This window comes from Oryctolagus cuniculus, chromosome 6 (assembly GCF_051225735.1).
Source record: "Oryctolagus cuniculus isolate XC-2025 breed Fujian yellow rabbit chromosome 6, ASM5122573v1, whole genome shotgun sequence".
Classification (NCBI taxonomy): domain Eukaryota; kingdom Metazoa; phylum Chordata; class Mammalia; order Lagomorpha; family Leporidae; genus Oryctolagus; species Oryctolagus cuniculus.
The window spans coordinates 67,633,218-67,658,117 of NC_142872.1; the positions used below are offsets into that span (position 1 = coordinate 67,633,218).

Here is a 24,900-nt window from a genome sequence, read left to right on the forward strand (position 1 = left end):
TCATTGCTGGACTTTAGGGGCAATTTCAATAGCAAAACTAAAGAAACCGCAAAAAAGCACAGAATTACTAAAATGTCCTTCCTGTCTGATTAGTGAAAGAAGATTCCCTTTGTTGAACTTATGAAACCCTCTTGGTTCTTGGAAAATTCAAAGATTTAGAAGATAGCTCTCAGGGGAAAGTACAAGATTTTCTGATTAAACTGGACATTTCAAATTCTAACTAATGAGAAAAATCAAAAAGGTGACACTATTTGAATTCCAAGCTTAAGGGTTACTCTTGGAATGGTATGGGCATTGTTTGGATCTTAAGAATAAAAATCTTCAAATTCTGAGATAAACAATCTGGTATCCACTACTACTTCTAATTAGTCAATGAGCTTTTGCTTGGTTTCTGATTGATGAAGCATATTCACTCACTGTCATTTCAAAAACTACAAAATCTTACCTCATCTAAAACACGCAATTGTTATAATTATTTTAAACATCAATTTAATGTTGACTGGCATTTTTCTGTAAACACTTACGTATTAAATTTAAGACGAGCATACTTTTCTGCTGTAAACCCACAGCTATCTTCACAAAATGCATCAACCCCTTGTTGAAGAAGAAGGCTGAGTATCTTGGATGATCTGTACTGAGCAGCAAACATGAGTGATGTTCTAAAACAACAGATAAATTTACCATTGGAAACTTTAATGGAGTGACTTAAACAGCTGACTTAACATATTTTCACCACAGTAATCACTTCCCGGACTATGTACAATTGACCATTTAAATGTATTAACAGACATAAGCATTTGGGATCTCAAGTTCTCTAAGCTAACTCCAGGGCTAAAGAAAAAGGACCCAAAGGAAGCCTTTTGTACAACTGAGGTATTCCATGGAAGTTATTAATTTAAAGTCCCTTAATGAACAACTGTTGAGATCCTTTATTGAATTGGGCAAAGATTTGAATGCAAAATTTTCCATTTTTCCCTAGTTTGATATATCAGTCAACTAGAAGTCAGGTAAGTAAAAGCTATTTGCAGAAACCAGCACTGTGGCATAGCAGGTAAAGCCGCAGCCTGCAGTGCCGGCATCCCATATCAACACCGGTTCGATTCCTGAATGCTCCACATCTGATCCAGCTCTCTGCTATGGCCTGGGAAAACAGTGGAAGATGGCCCAAGTCCTTGGGCCCTGACACCTACATGGAAGATCCAGAGGAAGCTCCTGGTTCCTGGCTTCAGACTGGCACATCTCTGCTGTTGCAGCCATTTGGGGAGTGAACCAACAGATAGAAGACCAATCTCTCTCTCTCTCTCTCTCTCTCTCTCTCTCTCTCTCTGCCTCTGCCTCTCTGTAAATCTACCTTTCAAATAAATATATAAATTTTTTAAAAAGCTATTTACAGACTTAAACCTAGAGTATTATAATGTCATAATAGTCATAGTAGGTTCAGCTAACTAACAATGCTGATAAACATGTGCCAGGTAATACATTAAATTTTATATAAATAGGAGACACTGCTGTGGCATAGGAGGTAAAGCTTCCACCTGTGGTGCTGGCATCCCATATTGGTGTCAGTTCAAGTCCTGACTACTCCTCTTCTGATTCAGCTCTCTGCTATGGCCTGAGAAAGCAGTGGAGGATGATCCAAGTGCTTTGGTCCCTGCACCCACATGGGAGACCCAGAGGAGGCTCCTGGCTCCTGGCTTCAGACCGGCCCAGCTCTGCCCATTGTAGCCATCTGGGGAGTGAATGAGCAGATGGAAAACTTTTCTCTCTGTCTATAACTCTACCTCTCAGATAAATAAATCTTTTTAAAAATTATATAAATATATAAGATATTTATATACATATAATCTTATATATGTTCACCCTTCAAGGATATCTTACTATCCCCTTTTCATATCACTTAAAATTTGGTAATGTTCTCAAGGTCACACACTTAATAGGTGTGTGACATCTAGGAATTAAATCTAGTCTTTGTGTCTTTTTTTATCACCTATTACTTAGCTTCATTAAAGGAAATCTTAGTAATACATTAAATTTTATATAAGTAGAAGCCAGTGCTGTGGCATAGTGGGTAAAGCTGCTGCCTGCAGTGCCATCATCCCATATGGGTGCCAGTTCAAGTTCCACTGCTCCTCTTACAATCCAGCTTTCTGCTATGGCATGGGAAAGCAGTGGAAGATGGCCCAACTACTTGGGACCCTGCACCCACCTGGGATACCTGGAAGAAGATGCTGGTTACTGGCTTCAGATAGACCCAGCTCTGGCTGTTGCAGCCATTTGGGGAGTGAATGAGCAGATGGAAAACCGCTCTCGCTCGCTTGCTCTCTCTCTCTCTCTCTCTCTCTACCTCTCCTCTCTCTCTCTATAACTCTTTCAAATAAATAAATATTTAAAAATTAAATAAATAAATAAAGGAAAAGCTTATCTAAACAAAGTTATCTTTCTTCCCTCTGTCCAAACTAATTAAAAATAATATCAATGGCAGGCATTTAACCTAGCCATTAAGACACTGGTTAAATGCTTTTTTTTTTCCCATATCAGACTATCCAGGTTTCATTCCCAGATCCAGTTTCTGACTACAGTCTCCTACTAATGCATACCCTAGAGGGCAGTAGTGATGGTTAAGTAATTGGACTCTAGTAACCCACATGGGAGACTTGATTGTGTCCTCAGCTCTAAGCTTCCAGTTGGCCCAGCCTGGGCTGTTGCAGGCATTTGGGCAAAGAAACAGTGAAAGGGAGCATGCTCATTCTTTTATCTATCTGTCTCTCTCTGCCCCCACATCTCCTTCCCTTCTTCCCTCTCTCCCTCTGTCTCTCTTCCTAATAAAAATTTTAAAAAATACAACTTTAAAAATTAAATAAAGGGAACCAGCATTGTGGCATAGCAGGTAAAAGCCACCACCTGCAATGCCTGCACCCCATATGGGCGTCAATTTCATGTCCTAGCTGCTCCACTTTCAATCCAGCTCCATGCTAACAGCCTGGGAAAAGCAGCGGAAAATGGACCAATGCTTGGGCTCCTGAAACCATGTGGAGGCCCAGAAGAAGCTCCTGGCTCCTGCCTTCAGCCTGGCCCAGCATTGGCTGTTGCAATCATCTGGGGAGTGAACCAATGGAAAGAAGAGCTCTCTCTGAGTGTCTCTCCTTCTCTCTGTGCAACTCTGACTTTGAAAAAAAATTCTTTTAAATAAATAAAAATATCAGAATACAGCTGACATCAAGAAGAAAAAAACTGATGAAACTACAGTATCTAGTACTAACAAGCTATAGTCACTCAGGGATATCCTAACATGAATATTCTTCAAAGAAAGCAATTTAAAACAAAAAGTCACCCTACAGACAAAATGACTTTCATTTCCTATCCTAGCATTTTTATTTTTTAAGATTTATTTATTTTTATTGGAAAGTCAGAGTTACACAGAGAGAGGAGAGAGAGAGAGGTCTTCCATCTGCTGGTTCACTCCCCAATTGGCCGCAACAGCCATAGCTGCGCCGATCCAAAGCCAGGAGCCAGGAGCTTCCTCCTGCATGTGGCTGCAGGGGTCCAAAGACTTGGGCCATCTTCCACTGCTCTCCCAGGCCATAGCAGAGAGCTGGATTGGAAGTGGAGCAGCCAAGTCTCAAACCAGCGCCCATATGGGATGCCTATACTTCAGGCCAGGGCATTAACCCACTGCGCCACAGTGCTGGCCCCCTATCCTAGCATTTTTAAATGAAAGGCATATAAGAAGAAAAATTTTAAATACTACATAAGAATTCAAAAGCTCAATACGAAGTCATAAACTAAAAGTACATACTTTATCAAACCAGTAAAATTGAAATGAATCCTCTTTAGCTAATATAAGCTCATATAACCAAAACAAGTCAGATTATGGGAAAAAAGTACCAATCACTATTACAAGGGACTATGACTACTACTATATGTTGTTCATTGTATTGCCCAGACCAAATAATTGCCTTTCTTCTCCCTAACACGATTTGTGTGACTATTTTTCATAATATCTCAATAAAAATGTTAATCTTTTTTATTAACTTTATATTTTGGGGGTTTGAATGACTCCTACCAATAGACTATCAGTAAGCTTTAAAAAGAAAGAAAATTGAAATACTGTACCTATTCATATTATCAACTACATGAACATTTGCTTTATTCATTATTAGAAATTCCACCATTTTCTCTTTCTCTTCATGCATTGCAACTAGAAGTGGTGTGAGGCCATCCTGTAAAGCAATTTATAATTCACAACATTACATATTTCTTAACTGAACTGATAACATTTGAAATGACCCAAAAGCCTTAGACATACAACATGGAAAGTAAAGAAAAGAGACTCTTCCCTTTTACCCTTGTTCTTTCACATATGCTCTGCCTTCCTTTCAAAGCTCTCAATTGCTCCACACTCACTTCATCTCCACACTCACTTCAAACATTTACTGCTTACAAGATTTTTTGCTTCTATCAAAGCATTCATCCATCATGATGTTATAATTATATGATTGTTTCCCATCTAAACCAAGACACGAGGAAAAGGGCTATATCTTCTGTGTCTTATATAGAAATAAAGGCTTTAAGTAGTTTTATTGAACTGATGAGCTAAATTATTATCTGTAGAGCAATGTTTCTCAATATATACTCCCAAGAGCATTTATTTTTGCATAAAGTATGCACTGCACTCCAATACAAAGCTTCCATAGTCATCTATGTTTGGGGAATATTATAAAACTATGTATCATGTGTCCCCTAGGTGGGACCAGGAGCAAATTGGACACATCCCAGGACAGCCTTTGCACAGCATACCATTCAGTAACATGAGCTCAAGGGATTCCCAATCTGATAAAGAGCACCTTGAAATTCAAATTTCTTCCTAAGCCTCCTATATTTTACGTAGACACAATTTATTAGGCAAACTACTCACATTTCTACTTTTACATCAGCTGAGGATGTGTTTCCAAATGACATGTATAATCTATTTCCCCTTAAAATTCAAGCCCAACTTGTAATAAAAGGGACTGATAATACCTAGTACACAGTTTTCCAACAATTAAATAACAATCATTCATATTTAAATCTGCCATATCATTAATCAAATAGGTATTTGGTTTGTAGGACTTTGGAGACTAAACTGTTAACTAAATTCCCATGTATATTCTTTCCAACATCATGGTTTTCAGTTTTACATCTGCCATACTGATTATGTGTCAGGGTTCAACAAACTAAACAGACACACCAAGATTATATTATCATACAGTTTCAAACAGAAAAAAGTGTTCACAATTTGCAACTATTCTAACCATGAAAACCTTGCTTAGACCTAATACCCTGAATAACAGAGACAAGAAATCATTAAAGTGTCAACATCTTCTCATTCAAAGACTATCCATAAGCAAATTTCTGAAGACCCTCCCAATGGCAGAGAATGACATTTAACAGGTAAAGAACAGTTTTCTATAAGCTGAGAGTTATCAGCAATATCATCCCTCCAAACTTCCCAACTACAGATCAAATGAAACAATGATGAAAAATTAATATTGTTGGAAAGTAAAGTGTTGAAGGAAGTAACATCTACCAAACTATCAAAGATTTATTAAGTTTTTGAGACTTTATATATCACATTTAACTATTCAGTGGTCCTCAACCAAGAGTTTATCAGAATCACAAGAAATTTTTTTTTTGTTAGTTAATTTTTTTAACCTTTATTTAATAAATATAAATTTTGAAAGTACAACTTTTGGATTCTAGTGGCTTTCCCCCTCCATGTCCAGGCCATAAAAGATTTATTGAATCAAAAGGTTCATGGCAGGGGCAGCTTTGTGGTGCCAGAGGGTTAAGCCACCACTTGCAACATTAGCACCACATATTGGAGCACCCATTCAAGTCCTAGATGCCTGGCTCCTCTCCACCTCTCTGCTATTATATTTGAGAAAACAGCAAAAAATGGCCCAAGTATCTGTGCTCCTGCCACTCACATGAGAGAACCGGTTGAAGTTCTAGGCTCTTGGCATTAGACTAGTCTCAACCATTGCAACCATTTGGGGAATAAACAAGCATATTCTTATTCATTCTCTCTCTCTCCCCCCCCATCCTATCCTCCCTCCCTCCTCTTTCTCCTGCCTCCTTCCCTTACTCCCTTGCTCCAACCATGTCACTCTGCAAGTTTCTTAAAAATGTTATGGGGGGGGAGGAGGAGGGTGAGGCGGGGAGTGGTGCTGTGGCATAGTGGGCAAAGCACTGCCACCTAAAGTGCTGGCATCCATATGGCTGTCAGTTCGAGTCCCGGCTGCTACATTTCCGATCCAGCTCTCTGCTATGGCCTGGGAAGGCAGTAGAAGATGGCCCAAGTCCTTGGGCCCCTGCACCTGCGTGGGAGACCAGGAAGAGGCTTCTGGCTCCTGGCCTCAGATCAGCCCAGCTCCAGCCATTGTTGCAGCCATTTGGGGAGTGAACCAGTGGATGGAAGAGCTCTCTCACTCTCTCTCTCTCTCTCTCTCTCTGCCTCTGCCTCTGCCTCTCTGTAACTCTCACTTTCAAATAAATAAATCTTTTAAAAAAAATGTTAGTGGGTTAACCTACACATGTAACCTATATGTGTAAATCTTTGTTAAATAATTCCAAGTCATTGTGATATACAATTTCAGCTAACAACTAGTGCAGTAGGCTGAGTCCTCTTACCAACATGGCCAGTTTCATTCATCATTTGAGAACTTAAACAAAAAAGGAATAAAAAGAGACAGACCCATTTGCTGAAAACTAATTTTTCTGGGTAGGAGTACAACAAGGACTAGGAAACTCAAAATCCAACCTGACTTTATTTATAAGATACCTTTCTCCCACCTTCCCATCAAGACATTCTAGATCTGAAAGATGAGTTATGACTCTTCTCTAAGCAACTCTTTCTAACAAAACAGAATAATATGTCAGTTAATTATTTTTTCTTCCCTCTTGTTTGCCACTTAATCACCACTTATTCACAATCTGGTTTCCCAAGAATCTTCTTAAAATGGATCTCAAGGCAAGTCTGCAATTCACTAACTCTTATTTACCAAAATAGGAATTATTACACTCAAAATTGAAAACCATTTTGTCTACACAAAAAAAACTGGAAAAAATAAACAAAACCAAACAAAAAATGCCATCTTAGTATTTTCCCTCATTTACCTAACTTCTCAATTGTTGATTGCCTTCTCCTTTTCCCTTTCCAAGTTTCCCTCAAGCCTTGCCACAAAGATACATGTAGAAAATCAATAACATCAATATATTTATTTACTGTAGTATGCTCTTGCCTAGTGTTTTAAATTAAAGCCTGTTTCTAAGACAAAACCTACTTTCCTGTATTTTACTGTCACTAGAAAAAATGTGAGTGGGGAAATATATTTGAAGAAATAGTCTTACCTTTGGCAAATTCAGTGTTCTTCAAGATATTGGTCATAAATACATGGAAATCTATAACCTGTAATGCTTCTGTAAAGTGGCTAATATTTAAATGAAATCTTAGATGATTATTTTAAAATATGTTCATACAATGAATGCTTGAACCTACAAATATGGAGAACTGACTCTAAGTATTTTAATGTTAAAAAATGTATTCCAGGGGGCGGGGCAAGATGGTGGAATAGTGGGGGCGCGCACCGATAGTCCAGGAAAATTTAGTTTAATAAAAGTGGAGTTACGGTAGCCTCAGAAAAAGGATCAGGAAAAAATTGCAGAGGAAACTCTTCCGGATCTAGTGGCTGTGACTCAGAGGACCTACTGGGAGAGCAGGGTCGCCCAACGCGCGGAAGCCGAACCGCGGGAGCCACACAGTCTGCGCACCAGTGCGGGAAGGGGAGTGGATGTGACACAGACACCAGCGGGGAGAGGAGGGACGCCCAAGGCCCCGAGTCCACACATCGGCACTGGAAGGCGAGGTGAGCTCAGTAACCGGAGACATTGGCGGGGAAACGGCGGACAGAATTTTAGAGGGAAGCGGGCTTTGAAGCGGGAAAGTTCACCAGACTGACTATAGGAGAGAAGGAAAAAAAAAAAAGCTGGGAGCATACTGATACAGACAAGTTCCTCTCTCCACCAACCTTGCAAAGGCGAGCAAGAGACAAAGAGTAAGCCCCACTTGGGATATACATAATAAAAGGGGAGAGTTAAGGCTACAATTCAGTAGCCTAGGCAACCCAGTGGGAGTCCAGAAGAGAAACAGAGCCTGCACAGACTCTTTGGGTAGAAGCCAGAGATCGGAAGCTAAATACCATCAATGCTGCTCAGCCTTCCAGTATTACTTACCTCCAGAATAAAAAATAAAATAAAATAAAATAAAATAAAATAAATGAATAAATAAAAAATAGAGATTTACCACGCATAACCTGAGGGTGTCACATTTGCACACCCGTAACCCGGAAGAACCAAGCAGAGCTCTCAGGCCACACGCATCTCAAGCCTCCAAGGCTCCTCCAACAGCAGGCAGTCCACTTAACACAGACATAGTATAAAAAAAAAAACTCATAGTGAGGGAAAAAGAATTAACCATGCCAAGCAATAAACACAGAAATCGAGGGAACAATATCTACGATGACACTATGATGCCTCCAAATAAACAAAACACCCCAAGCCAAGATTATGAAGATGATGAGATAGAAGCAATGCAAGATACGGATTTCAAAAAATTTATGATAAGATCATTTAGAAGTTTTCAAAAGCAAATCCTTGAACTACAGAAATCCTTATTGGACAGGATTGAAAATCTCTCTCGTGAAAATGACATTTTAAGGAAGAATCAAAATGAAACGCAGAAACTAGTAGAACAGGAAAGTCTGATAGTGAAGAGAAATCAAAATGAAATGAAGAGCTCAATAGATCAAATGACAAACACATTAGAGAGCCTTAAAAACAGAATGGGTGAAACAGAAGAGAGAATATCAGACTTAGAAGACAGAGAACAGGAAAGGATACAGTCAAACCAAAGATAAGAAGAGGAAATTAGAAATCTAAAAAATATTGTTGGGAATCTACAGGATACTATTAAAAAACAAACATTCCGGTTCTAGGAGTTCCTGAAGGCATGGAGAGAGAGAAAGGATTAGAAGGCCTTTCTAATGAGATACTAGCAGAGAACTTTCCAGGTTTGGAGAAGGACAGAGACATCCTAGTACAGGAAGCTCATAGAACCCACAGTAAACATGACCAAAAGAGATCCTCACCACAATACGTTGTAATTAAACTCACCACGGTGAAACAGAAAGAAAAGATCCTAAAATGTGCAAGAGAGAAACGTCAGATTACTCTCAGAGGATCTCCAATTAGACTCATAGCAGACTTATCAGAAACACTACAGGCTAGGAGGGAATGGCGAGACATAGCCCAGGTGCTAAGAGAGAAAAACTGCCAGCCCAGAATATTATATCCTGCTAAGCTCTCATTTGTGAATGAAGGTGAAATAAAGACTTTACATAGCAAACAGAAATTGAAAGACTTTGTGGCCACTCGTCCGGCCCTGCAAAAGATACTTTAAGATGTGCTACACTCAGAAACACAGAAACATGGTCATCAATATGAAAGAAGGTAAAGGAAGAACACCTACCAGGAAAAGAGCATGGGAAGCTCAAAGCATATACTAGAAAATATCTCCGGGAAAATGGCAGGGCAAAGTCACTATGTATCAATAGTCACATTAAACGTTAATGGACTTAACTCTTCAGTTAAAAGACACCGATTGGCTGACTGGCTTAAGGAACAACACCCAACTATTTGTTGCCTACAAGAAACACATCTCTCTAACAAAGATGCATGCAGACTGAAAGTGAAAGGTTGGAAAAAGATATTCCATGCCAACAGAAATCAAAAAAAGCAGGTGTAGCCATATTAATATCAGACAAAATAAACTTTAATACAAAAACTATTAAGAGAGACAAAGAGGGGCACTATATAATGATTAAGGGTTCAATTCAACAGGAAGATGTAACTATTATAAATGTATATGCACCTAATTACAGGGCACTGGTCTATTTAAAAGATATGATAAGGGACTTAAAGAGAGACTTAGATTCCAATAGAATAGTACTGGGGGACTTCAATACTCCACTCTCAGAAATAGATAGATTATCCGGACAGAAGATCAACAAGGAAACAGCAGATTTAATCGACACTATTGCCCAAATGGATCTAACAGATATCTACAGAACTTTCAACCCTACATCTAAAGACTTTACATTCCTCTCAGCAGTACATGGAACCTTCTCTAGGATTGATCACATACTAGGTCATAAAGCAAGTCTCAGCAAATTTAAAAGAATTAGAATCATACCATTCAGCTTCTCAGACCACAGCGGAATGAAGCTGGAAATTAGCAACTCAGGAAACCCCAGAAAGTATGCAAACATATGGAGACTGAACAACATGCTCCTGAATGAACACTGGGTCATTCAAGAAATCAAAAGAGAAATCAGAAACTTTCTGGAAGTAAATGAGGATAACAACACAACATATCAAAACTTATTGGATACGACAAAAGAAGCATTGAGAGGCAAGTTGATATCAATAGGTGCCTATATCAAGAAATTGGAAAGGCACCAAATAAATGAGCTTTCAGCACATCTCAAGGACCTAGAAAAACTACAGCAAACCAGACCCAAATCTAGTCGGAGAAGAGAAATAATTAAAATCAGAGAAGAAATCAACAGGATTGAATTCAAAAAAAATTACAAAAAATCAGCCAAGCGAAGAGCTGGTTTTTTTGAAAAAATAAACAAAACTGACACCCCATTGGCCCAACTAACTAAAACAAGAAAAGATCCAAATCAATAAAATCAGAAATGAAAAAGGAAATGTAACAACAGACACCACAGAAATAAAAAGAATCATCAGAAATTACTACAAGGACCTGTACGCCAGCAAACAGGGAAACCTATCAGAAATGGATAGATTCCTGGACACATGCAACCTACCTAAATTGAACCAGGAAGACCTAGAAAACCTAAATAGACCCATAACTGAGACAGAAATTGAAACAGTAATAAAGGCCCTCCCAACAAAGAAAAGCCCAGGACCAGATGGATTCACTGCTGAATTCTACCAGACATTTAAAGAAGAACTAATTCCATTTCTTCTCAAACTATTCAGAACAATCGAAAAAGAGGGAATCCTCCCAAATTCTTTCTATGAAGCCAGCATAACCTTAATCCGTAAGCCAGAGAAAGATGCAGCACTGAAAGAAAATCATAGACCAATATCCCTGATGAACATAGACACAAAAATCCTCAATAAAATTCTCGCCAAGAGAATGCAACAACACATCAGGAAAATCATCCACCCAGACCAAGTGGAATTATCCCTGGTGTGCAGAGATGGTTCAACATTCACAAATCAATCAATGTGATTCACCACATTAACAGACTGCAGAAGAAAAACAATATGATTATCTCAATAGATGCAGAGAAAACATTTGATAAAATACAACACCCTTTCATGATGAAAACTCTAAGCAAATTGGGTATAGAAGGAACATTCCTCAATACAATCAAAGCAATTTAGGAAAAACCCACGGCCAGCATCCAATTGAATGGGGAAAAGTTGGAAGCATTTCCACTGAGAGCTGGTACCAGACAGGGATGCCCACTCTCACCACTGCTATTTAACATAATTCTGGAAATTTTAGACAGAGCCATCAGACAAGAAAAAGAAATTAAAGGAATACAAATTGAGAATGAAGAAGTCAAACTATCCCTTTTGCAGACGATATGATTCTTTACTTAGAGGATCCAAAGAACTCTACTAAGAGACTATTAGAACTCATAGAGGAGTTTGGCAAAGTGGCAGGATATAAAATCAATGAACAAACATCAACAGCCTTTGTATACACAAGCAATGACATGGCTGGGAAAGAACTGCTAAGATCAATCCCATTCACAACAGCTACACAAACAATCAAATGCCTTGGAATAAACTTAACCAAGGACGTTAAAGATCTCTACGATGAGGCTGGCGCCGCAGCTCACTAGGCTAATCCTCCGCCTAGCGGCGCCGGCACACCGGGTTCTAGTCCCGGTCGGGGCGCCAGATTCTGTCCCGGTTGCCCCTCTTCCAGGCCAGCTCTCTGCTGTGGCCAGGGAGTGCAGTGGAGGATGGCCCAGGTGCTTGGGCCCTGCACCCGCATGGGAGACCAGGAAAAGCACCTGGCTCCTGGCTCCTGCCATCGGATCAGCACGGTGCGCCGGCCGCAGCGCGTCGGCCGCGGCGGCCATTGGAGGGGGAACCAACGGCAAAGGAAGACCTTTCTCTCTGTATCTCTCTCTCACTGTCCACTCTGCCTGCCAAAAAAAAAAACTCTACGATGAGAATTACAAAATCTTAAGGAAAGAAATAGAAGAGGATACCAAAAAATGGAAAAATCTTCCATTCTCATGGATCGGAAGAATCAACATCAAAATGTCCATTCTCCCAAAAGCAATTTATAGATTCAATGCAATACCAATCAAGATACCAAAGACATTCTTTTCAGATCTGGAAAAAATGGTGCTGAAAATCATATGGAGGCACAAGAGACTTCGAATAGCTAAAGCAATCTTGTACAACAAAAACAAAGCCGGAGGCATCACAATACTAGATTTCAGGACATACTACAGGGCAGTTGTAATCAAAACAGCATGGTACTGGTACAAAAACAGATGGATACACCAATGGAACAGAATTGAAACACCAGAAATCAACCAAAGCATCTATGGCCAACTTATATTTGATCAAGGATCCAAAACCAATCCCTGGAGCAAGGACAGTCTATTCAATAGATGGTGCTGGGAAAACTGGATTTCCATGTGCAGAAGCATGACGCAAGACCCCTACCTTACACCTTACACAAAAATCCACTCAACATGGATTAAAGACCTAAATCTAGGACCTGACACCATCAAGTTACTAGAGAACATTGGAGAAACCCTTCAAGATATTGGCACAGGCAAAGAATTTCTGGAAAAGACCTGGGAGGCACAGGCAGTCAAAGCCAAAATCAACTATTGGGATTGCATCAAATTGAGAAGTTTCTGTACTGCAAAAGAAACAGTCAGGAGAGTGAAGAGACAACCGACAGAATGGGAAAAAATATTTGCAAACTATGCAACAGATAAAGGGTTAATAACCAGAATCTACAAAGAGATCAAGAAACTCCACAAAAACAAAACAAACAACCCACTTAAGAGTTGGGCCAAGGACCTCAAAAGACATTTTTCAAAAGAGGAAATCCAAATGGCCAACAGGCACATGAAAAAATGTTCAAGGTCATTAGCAATCAGGGAAATGCAAATCAAAAGCACAATGAGGTTTCACCTCACCCCAGTTAGAATGGCTCACATACAGAAATCTACCAACAACAGATGCTGGCGAGGATGTGGGGAAAAAGGGACACTAACCCACTGTTGGTGGCAATGCAAACTGGTCAAGCCACTATGGAAGTCAGTCTGGAGATTCCTCAGAAACCTGAATATAACCCTACCGTTCGACCCAGCCATCCCACTCCTTGGAATTTACCCAAAGGAAATTAAATTGGCAAACAAAAAAGCAGTCTGCACCCTAATGTTTATTGCAGCACAATTCACAATAGCCAAGACCTGGAACCAACCTAAATGCCCATCAACGGTAGACTGGATAAAGAAATTATGGGACATGTACTTTATAGAATACTATACAGCAGTCAAAAACAATGAAATCCGGTTATTTGCAACAAGATGGAGGAATCTGGAACACATCATGCTGATTGAAATAAGCCACTCCCAAAGGGACAAATACCATATGTTCTCCCTGATCAGTGACAACTGACTGAACACCAAAAAGGAAACCTGTTGAAGTGAAATGGACACTATGGGAAACGGTGACTTGATCAGCATAGCCCTGACTGTTAATGAACAACTTAATACATTATCCCTCTTAGTAATTTTTTTGTCTGTTCTACTTAATATGACTGGCTTAATTCTGTAATTAATACACAGTTATTCTTAAGTGCTGAAATTCAACTGAAATGTGATCCCTGTTAAACATAGGAGTGGGAATAAGAGAGGGAAGTGATGTACAATTTGCGACATGCTCAAGCTGACTTGACCCAAATGGTAGAGTTAGAAACATACCAGGGGATTCCAGTTCAATCCCATCAAGGTGGCATGTACCAATGCCATCTCACTAGTCCATGTGATCAATTTCAGTTCACAATTGATCATAATGAAAGGACTAAGAGTCAAAGGGAGCATATAAATAAGTCTAGTACCTGCTAATACTAACCGATAGAATAAATAAAGGGGAGAGTAATCCAGCATGGGAAGCGAGATACTCAGCAGACTCATAGAATGGCAGATGTCTTAAACAGCACTCTGGCCTCAGAATCAGCCCTAAAGGCATTCGGATCTGGCTGAAAAGCCCATGAGAGTATTTTAGTCATGGAAAGCCAAGAAATTCCGACAAAAAAAAAATACCTGAATGAGGGATCTCTGTGAGTGAGATCCCAGTGGAAAGAACAGGTCTTCAAAGAAGGAGGTACCTTTCTCTGAAGGGAGAACAGAACCTCCACTTTGACTATGACCTTGTCTAATCAAGATAAGAGTTGGAGAACTCAAAAGGCTTCCATAGCCTTGGAAACTCATGACTGGTGCATAGGGAGATTACTGATGCCATAAACAGGAGTGTCGATTTGTAAAGTCAACAACAGGAGTCACTGTGCACTTACTCCTCATGTAGGATCTCTGTCCTTAATGTGCTGTACATTGAGATTTGATGCTATAATGAGTACTCAAACAATATATTTCACTTTGTGTTTCTATGGGTGTGCAAACTGTTGAAATCTTTACTTAATGTATACTAAACTGAACTTCTGTAAAAAAAAAAAAAAAAAGAAATTATCAATTCCCAACTAGACTGTCACTGGGATTAAACATGACAATAGGTCTGATGTGATTTCATCATCATTTAAAAAATCATCTATTATTTTTCACTTTATGTTTCTGTGTGGGAGCAAACTGTTGAAATCTTTACTTAATGTATGCTAAACTGATCTTCTGTATATTAAGATAATCGAAAATGAATCTTGATGTGAATGGAAGGGGAAAGGGAGTAGGAAAGGGGAGGGTTGCGGGTGGGAGTGAAGTTATGGGGGGGGGAAGCCATTGTAATCCATAAGCCGTACTTTGGAAATTTATATTCATTAAATAAAAGTTAAAAAAAACTTTATTTCAAATAGTTTGAAAAAGTTGACCCATACCTTATTTCTTCCTTCCATGTCTGCATTGTGTGAAATCAATTTTTTTGCAATTTCTAAATTCTCAATAAATGCAGCATAGTGGAGGGCAGTGTTGCCATTTTCATCCATATGGTTTGGATCAGCATCATGTTCTAGTAAGATAGTAGCACACTCCTCTTGGTGGCATTGTATGGCCTGTCAATAAGACACCAATAAACAAATTCTGGCCAATAGAATACAACAACACATCAGGAAAATCATCCACCCAGACCAAGTGGGATTCATCCATGGTATGCAGGGATGGTTCAACATTCGCAAATCAATCAATGTGATTCACCACATTAACAGACTGCAGAAGAAAAACCATATGGTTATCTCAACTGATGCAGAGAAAGCATTTGATAAAATACAACACCCTTTCATGATGAAAACTCTAAGCAAATTGGGTATAGAAGGAACATTCCTCAATATAATCAAAGCAATTTATAAAAAACCCACAGCCAGCATCCTATTGAATGGGGAAAAGTTGGAAGCATTTCCACTGAAATCTGGCACCAGGCAGGGATGCCCACTCTCACCACTGCTATTCAACATAGTTCTGGAAGTTTTAGCCAGAGCCATCAGACAAGAAAAAGAAATCAAAGGAATACAAATCAAGAAGGAAGAAGTCAAACTATCCCTCTTTGCAGATGACATGATTCTGTACTTAGAGGATCCAAAGAACTCTACTAAGAGACTATTGGAACTCATAGAGGAGTTTGGCAAAGTGGCAGGATATAAAATCAATGCACAAAAATCAACAGCCTTTGTATACACAAGTAATGCCATGACTGAGAAAGAACTGCTAAGATCAATCCCATTCACAATAGCTACAAAAACAATCAAATACCTTGGAATAAACTTAACCAAGGACGTTAAAGATCTCTACGATGAAAATTACAAAATCTTAAAGAAAGAAATAGAAGAGGATACCAAAAAATGGAAAAATCTTCCATGCTCATGGATCGGAAGAATCAATATCATCAAAATGTCCATTCTCCCAAAAGCAATTTATAGATTCAATGCAATCCCAATCAAGATACCAAAGACATTCTTCGCAGATCTAGAAAAAATGATGCTGAAATTCATATGGAGGCACAAGAGACCTCGAATAGCTAAAGCAATCTTGTACAACAAAAACAAAGCCGGAGGCATCACAATACTAGATTTCAGGACATACTACAGGGCAGTTGTAATCAAAACAGCATGGTACTGGTACAGAAACAGATGGATAGACCAATGGAACAGAATTGAAACACCAGAAATCAATCCAAACACCTATAGCCAACTTATATTTGATCAAGGATCTAAAACTAATTCCTGGAGCAAGGACAGTCTATTCAATAAATGGTGCAGAAGCATGAAGCAAGACCCCTACCTTACACCTTACACAAAAATCCACTCAACGTGGATTAAAGACCTAAATCTACGTCCTGACACCATTAAGTTACTAGAGAACATTGGAGAAACCCTTCAAGATATTGGCACAGGCAAAGAATTTCTGGAAAAGACCCGGGAGGCACAGGCAGTCAAAGCCAAAATCAACTATTGGGATTGCATCAAATCGAGAAGTTTCTGTACTGCAAAAGAAACAGTCAGGAGAGTGAAGAGACAACCAACAGAATGGGAAAAAATATTTGCAAACTATGCAACAGATAAAGGGTTAATAACCAGAATCTACAAAGAGATCAAGAAACTCCACAAAAACAAAACCAACAACCCACTTAAGAGATGGGCCAAGGACTTCAATAGACATTTTTCAAAAGAGGAAATCCAAATGGCCAACAGGCACATGAAAAAATGTTCAGGGTCACTAGCAATCAGGGAAATGCAAATCAAAACCACATGAGGTTTTACCTCACCCCGGTTAGAATGGCTCACATACAGAAATCTACCAACAACAGATGCTGGCGAGGATGTGGGGAAAAAGGGACACTAACCCACTGTTGGTGGCAATGCAAACTGGTCAAGCCACTATGGAAATCAGTCTGGAGATTCCTCAGAAACCTGAATATAACCCTACCATTCGACCCAGCCATCCCACTCCTTGGAATTTACCCAAAGGAGTTTAAATTGATAAAGAAAAAAGCGGTCTGCACCCTAATGTTTATTGCAGCACAATTCACAATAGCCAAGACCTGGAACCAACCTAAATGCCCATCAATGGTAGACTGGATAAAGAAATTATGGGATATGTATTCTTTAGAATACTATACCGCAGTAAGAAACAACGAAATCCAGTCATTTGCAACAAAATGGAGGAATCTGGAACACATCATGCTGAGTGAAGTAAGCCAGTCCCAAAGGGACAAATACCATATGTTCTCCCTGATCGGTGACAACTGACTGAACACCAAAAAGGAAACCTCCTGAAGTGAAATGGACACTATGAGAAATGGTGACTTGATCAGCATAGCCCTGACTGCTAATGGACAACTTAATACATTATCCCTCATAGTATTTTTTTTTGTCTGTTCTACTTAATATGACTGGTTTAATTCTGTAATTATCACACAGTTATTCTTAAGTGTTGAAAATTAACTGAAATGTGATCCCTGTTAAACATAGGAGTGGGAATAAGAGAGGGAAGAGATGTATAATTTGGGGCATGCTCGGGCTGACTTGCCCCAATTGGTAGAGTTGGAAACATACCAGGGGATTCCAATTCAATCCCATCAAGGTGGCATGTGCCAATGCCATCTCACTATTCCAAGTGATCAATTTCAGTTCACAATTGATCATAATGAAAGGACTAAGAGTCAAAGGGAGCACATAAACAAGTCTAGTACCTGCGAACACTAACCGATAGAATAAATAAAGGGGAGAGTGATCCAACATGGGAAGTGAGATACTCAGCAGACTCATAGAATGGCGGATGTCCTAAATAGCACTCTGGCCTCAGAATCAGCCCTAAAGGCACTCGGATCTGGCTGAAAAGCCCATGAGAGTATTTCAGGCATGGAAAGCCAAGACACTCTGGCAAAAAGATCTCTGTGAGTGAGATCCCAGTGGAAAGAACAGGTCTTCAAAGAGGGAGGTGCCTTTCTCTGAAGGGAGGAGAGAACCTCCACTTTGACTATGACCTTGTCTAAACAAGATAAGAGTCGGAGAACTCAAGGGGCTTCCATAGCCTTGGAAACTCATGACTGGTGCATAGGGAGATTACTGATGCCATAAACTGGAGTGTCAATTTGTAAAGTCAACAACAGGAGTCACTGTGCACTTACTCCTCATGTAGGATCTCTGTCCTTAATGTGCTGTACACTGAGGCTTAATGCTATAACGAGTACTCAAACAGTATATTTCACCTGTGTTTCTATGGGGGTGCAAACGATTGAAATCTTTACTTAATGTACACTAAACTGATCTTCTGTAAAAAAAAAAAAAAAGAAATTATCAATTCCCAACTAGACTGTCACTGGGATTAAACATGACAATAGGTCTGATCTGATTTCATCATCATTTAAAAAAAAATCATCTATTATTTTTCACTTTATGTTTCTGTGTGGGAGCAAACTGTTGAAATCCTTACTTAAGGTATACTAAGCTGATCTTCTGTATATTAAGATAATCGAAAATGAATCTTGATGTGAATGGAAGGGGAGAGGGAGTGGGAAAGGGGAGGGTTGTGGGTGGGAGGGACGGTATGGGGGGGGAAAGCCATTGTAACCCATGTGTCGTACTTTGGAAATTTATATTCATTAAATAAAAGATAAAAAAAATGGATAAAGGGTCTTCCAAAGTGGCCATACCATTTATATTCTCCAGCAATATATGAGGGTTCCCATTGTCCATATCCTTACACAAACATAAGTGGTATCTTATGTAAACAAAATAAATAAGCCTCATCTTAAAAAAAAAAAGACACCAATAAACAGATTGCAAATTCCAGTAATTCAAAGTAAATATTCCCCTTATTTCACCAACTAGTTGTATTTAAATGAGATAAATAAATTACTTTTTATTCTCATTATTTAAACCAGATCTTTCCTATGCTGGAATGGTTGGCTTCCATATACCTTCATCAGAGCTGTCATGTTTCCATCATCAGTGGCATTAATCATGCAATTTCTCTCTATTAGCAGAGTTACAACTTCTGGATGGCCACTCACACAGGCTAAATGCAGAGGGGTCCTGTGAACATGAAAGAGATTCTTAGGAAATTATAGTGCACAGTCTCAAACAGGCAATTATTTGTGTTACTGTAAGCATCAAATGGCATAATATCACCCTGCCCTCAACAGAAAAACTTATGCTTCTTCTGAAGAAAGCACAATATTTATGAGCTTTTTTTTAATCACTACCCTAATGAGAAAGCAGACTATTTACAGAGAAAGCATGGCTCTGACATTCATCACACCTTGACTGAATTCTTTAAGCTCTGCCTCTTACTAGCTATCACCTAGCCTTTGCATGCTTCAATTTCCTAATCAACAGAATGGGGAGAAAAACAGTAGTTATCTCATACTTTATTTTTTTTTAAACTTTTATTTAATGAATATAAATTTCCAAAGTACAGCTTATGGATTACAATGTCTTGCCCCCCATAACATCCCTCCCACCCGCAACCCTCCCCTTTCCCACTCCCTTTCCCCTTCCATTCACATCAAGATTCATTTTCGATTCTCTTTATATACAGAAGATCAGTTTAGCACACATTAAGTAAAGATTTCAACAGTTTGCTCCCACACAGAAACATAAAGTGAAAAATACTATTTGAGTACTAGTTATAGCATTAAATCTCAATGTACAGCCCACTAAGGACAAAGATCCTACATGAGGAGTAAGTACACAGTGACTCCTGTTGTTGACTTAACAAATTGACACTCTTGTTTATGGCATCAGTAATCACCCTAGGCTCTTGTCATGAGCTGCCAAGGCTATGGAAGCCCCCTGAGTTCACTGACTCTGATAATATTTAGACAAGGCCATGGTCAAAGTGGAAGTTCTCTCCTCCCTTCAGAGAAAGGTACCTCCTTCTTTGATGACCCGTTCTTTCCACTGGGATCTCACTCGTGGAGATCTTTCATTTTTTTTTTTCCCCAGAGTGTCTTGGCTTTCCATGCCTGAAATACTCTCATGGGCTTTTCAGCTGGATCCGCATGCCTTAAGGGCTGATTCTGAGGCCAGAGTGCTGTTTAGGACATCTGCCATTCTATGGGTCTGCTGTGTATCTCACTTCCCATGTTGGATCATTCTCTCCCTTTTTGATTCTATCAGCTAGTATTTGCAGACACTATTCTTGTTTATGTGATCCCTTTGGTTCTTAGTCCTTTCATTATGATCAATTGTGCACAGAAATTGATCACTGGGACTAGTGAGATGGCATTGGTACATGCCACCTTGATGGGATTGAATTGGAATCCCCTGGTATGTTTCTAACTCTACCGTTTGAGGTAAGTCAGCTTGAGCATGTCCCGAATTGCACATCTCTTCTAATGAAGAACTGGATTAAGGATTCCTCTGGGTTGCCTTTAGAAATCTCTCTTTTTTTTAAATAATAGGTAAAATCCAACAATTTTATGTAGTACAAGCAAGTGGTATTTATCCCACGTAAGCAAGGCTGTCAGCATTTTAAAAAATCAATAAATTGGACATACTACACAAACTGCAAAAATGTTAAATGGTTACATCAACTTTTGTAAAAGATATTTGGCATAAAAAAAACTGAGCAAACAAGAAACAGAAGAGAAATTCCTCATCTAGATAAAGAATATCTACCAAAACCAACTTTAATAGTGAAATTGGACAGTTTTCCCTTAAGTTGGGGAAAGGGGGAAGTGTCTTTTTCTCACCACTACTTTTCAATATTATGGTGGAATTACTAGACAGTGCAGTAACACAAAGAAAGGATACAAAATGCATACATATTGGGAAGGAAGACATAAAACTGCTAGCAAATGTCATTATTGCATGTATAGAAAATTCAAAAGTACATCATAAGTACCCCTGGAACAATGTTAGTGTAGCAAAGTGGCGAATTACATGTACAATTTAATTGTTGTTCCATGTATGGGTAAGAGCTAGGATTTGAAATTTAAAAACAAAATTAAGCATCATTTAAAATTGCATCAGGTTAAAAAGCAAATCCCAATCGGTGTCTTTTAACTGGACAGTTCAGGCCATTAACGTTCAATGTGACTAATGAAAAGTGGTAACTTTGCCCTGCCATTTGCCAAAGATAAGTTCTAATATATGCTTTGAATTCCCTGTGATCTTTTGCTGTGAGGTTTCCTTCCTTTATCTTCTTTCATACTGATGACCGTGTTTCTGTGTTTCTGTGTGTAACACATCTTTAAGCATCTGTTGCAGGGCTGGACGAGTGGCGACAAATTCTTTCAATTTCTGTTTGCTATGAAACGTCTTTATTTCACCTTCATTCACAAATGATAGCTTTGCAGGATATAATATTCTGGGCTGGCAGTTTTTCTCTCTTAGTACCTGGGCTATATCTCGCCATTCCCTTCTAGCTTGTAGAGTTTCTGATGAGAAGTCAGCAGTGAGTCTGATTGGCGATCCTCTGAAAGTAATCTGACGTTTCTCTCTTGCACATTTTAGGATCTTTTCTTTATGTTTCACTGTGGAGAGTTTAATTACAACGTGTCGTGGTGAGGATCTCTTTTGGTCGTGTTTATTAGGGGTTCTGTGAGCTTCCTGTACTAGGATTTCTCTGTCCTTCTCCAAACCTGGGAAATTTTCTGCTAATATCTCACTAAAAAGGCCTTCTAATCCTTTCTCCCTCTCCATGCCTTCAGGAACTCCTAGAACCCGAATGTTGGTTTTTTTAATAGTATCCTGAAGATTCCTGACAATATGTTTTAGATTTCTAATTTCCTCTTCTTTTCTTTGATCTGACTGTATCCTTTCCTGTTCTCTCTCTTCTAAGTCCGATATTCTCTCTTCTGCTTCACCCATTCTGTTTGTAAGGCTCTCTATTGTGTTTTTCATTTGATCTATTGAATTCTTCACTTCAGTCACTATCACAGTTTCCTGTTGTACTAATTGTTTCGTTTCATTTTGATTCCTCCTTAATATTTCATTTTCACGAGAGAGATTTTCTATCTTGTCCATTAAGGCTTTATGTAGTTCAAGAATTTGTTTTTGAGAACTTCTTAATGTTCTTATCAATTTTTTGAGATCTGCTTCTTGCATTTCTTCTATGTCATCATCTTCATAATCTTGAATTGGGGTGTCTTTTTCATTTGAGGGCGTCATGGTGACTTCCTTGTTTTTATTACCTCGGTTTTTGCATTTGTTATTTGGCATATTGGAGATATTTGGTTTCTTCACTGTGGTGCTTTTTCTTGTTATACTATGACTCTAGATTAAGTGGACTATCTGTTTTTGATGGAGCCTTAGGGCTTGAGATGGGTGTGGCCTGAGAGCTCTGTTTGGTGTCCCAAAGGTGACACTCCCAGGTTAGGAGTGGTAAATCTCTCTTTCTCTCTCTTTCTTTTTTTGATTCAAAAGGGAAGTAATTCCACACAGCTGAACGAAGTTGGAGGTAGTTAGCAGGCAAATGATATACCCACAGGAGCCAGAGATCGGAAGTTCTTTCCCAAGGACCACACAGGGAATCTGTTTGGCCCTCAGAGTGGGTTCAAATTCTCCTTCAGTCTCCCACTGGGTTGCCAGTTATCTCATACTTTAACACTACGATTCTTGAATGAGAATCTGCACAAAGCATTTAGAACAGTTACTGTCACAACTAAGAGCTCAGTAATTCTTAGATATACTCATTAAAATTACTTCCTTAAAAAACACACCATTTTAATTGACTAAAATAATACAAGTACCCCGACTTTGCAGGTATTTTTGGAGGATTAGAGATAACATTGTACATCCTTGACAATAAGATATTTCTTCTCACTTTAACATTGGACTACTGCTTATCTTCATTCATGATTACCCTACTATATTGGCAACAACTGAAAAAAGTTGCTCATTGATACATAAAATAATGGTTTATCACACAATCCATGGTGACTAACATTAAATACAATATGGTTTAAAAAACAGCTCTAGGGCAATTCTAGCCATATGGTTGACATTTTAGTTCCTAAAAGTTCTATATGGAAAGAGGACTAAGTTACAAAAATGTTTAAAAACAAAATAATTTGCCAATGTTCAAGAATTTTTCAAGAATCCCAAAGGAAATTTGGCACTGAAATGAGTAAACAGGATTCCTTTTATTCAATATTTAGACATACAGTATGGATGAAAACCAGGTCTTCCAATGATTACTAATAGTATTTAGTACTCTTATGTGTTTTCAAAAAGGCAGCTAAATGTTATCTTTTATAATTTCTAAACTTCACATATCCTTTTTTTGAAATGAAAAAGGAAAACTTTGATTGAAATTGAGTCCTGTTACCTCAATTTTAAACCTCTTAACTTGCTCAGACTGGGCAGGTAAACAAAGTTTTGAAGGATGCTAAGGCCCCACATTCAGGAATAATGAACAAATATATTTGGGGATTTCAATATTTTCAGGACAACTTTTCTCTTTTTTCTTTTTTTAACTTTTATTTAATAAATATAAATTTCCAAAGTACAGCTTATGGATTACAATGGCTTTTCCTCCCCCATAACTTCCCTCCCACCCACAACCCTCCCCTCTCCCGCTCCCTCTCCCATTCACATCAAGATTCATTTTCAATTCTCCTTATATACAGAAGATCAACTTAGTATATATTAAGTAAAGATTTCAACAGTTTGCTCCCACACAGAAACACCAAGTGACTCCCACAGCAAGTGGCTGATGAGGACACCATCTTCTCAGAGTGAGGTGAGAGGAACCTGCAGCAGCCTGAATGCCACCAGTGATATTGTCTAAGGGAGAATCCCATGGTCCCCACTTACATTGAATCTGACCAAGAGAGTAGGTGCGAGGTGGGGTGCCCACTTAGGTCCAGGAAGCAAGGGCATGTTGCTCCCCTCCCCTTACTCCACCAAGGCACCAGACTAAGCTTGACAAGGCAGAGCACTGATAAACAACTGTTGGGCAGGCATCTGGCTCCAGGAATGGGATAGGACCACAGGGCACAGAGTGGCTCCTGATCCCTGAGACTGTGGAAGCTCTGCACCCTGTGACTGTGGGGATCCTGTGACTGTGTGAAGGGTGGAGTGTGGGTGATTTGGGCAATCACTGGGTCTGGCCCTAGAGGCTCAAAGTTCCCTGAGTGCTCAATAGGGTCATTACAGAGGGCTCTGCACTCCCACTGAAAACCACATAGATCCATTGTGCTGTATGTCACCTCAGTGGGTGTGGTGCACAACTACTGTAGACTCATCCTGTGAAGTTGGTTCACCTTGCCTGAGAGAGGGCTGGGACTGTGAACATGCCATCCAACACAGTCATACCTTCTCCCCAGCTGATGATAGAGGAGATAAACTAACCCAACTTTGGTGTCACTCTAAACTTTTCCCACCTTTGAGCACTGGCCAGAGCTCCACAGCCACACTCACCCAGCACACTCCTCTAGATAGCCACTGAAGGAGTAGACACTCCACTAACCCATAGAGGCATATTTCAAAGAAAAAAAGCCCTCAAGGAGAAAAATCAACAAGTGTTTCTATAAATGCCCAAAAATAAATGTAGAAATATAATAACATGAACAATGGAGACAAAATGAATCGCCAAAAGGAACACAACACTTCAG

General features: G+C 39.2%; 1 protein-coding gene across 1 annotated transcript in view; it reads right to left on the minus strand.

Annotated features, from left to right (window-relative positions):
* LOC103352426 (uncharacterized) overlaps positions 1 to 24,900 on the minus strand; it is a 54,610-nt gene continuing 29,710 nt past the window's right edge. Inside the window, exons 2-6 of the mRNA XM_089336185.1 lie at positions 19,258 to 19,372; positions 15,221 to 15,394; positions 4,114 to 4,220; positions 525 to 659; positions 1 to 37 (exon numbers count right to left, since the gene is read on the minus strand). Of these exons, the coding sequence (XP_089192311.1) occupies positions 1 to 37; positions 525 to 659; positions 4,114 to 4,220; positions 15,221 to 15,394; positions 19,258 to 19,372 (568 nt within the window). The remainder of the gene's footprint in view (positions 38 to 524; positions 660 to 4,113; positions 4,221 to 15,220; positions 15,395 to 19,257; positions 19,373 to 24,900) is intronic.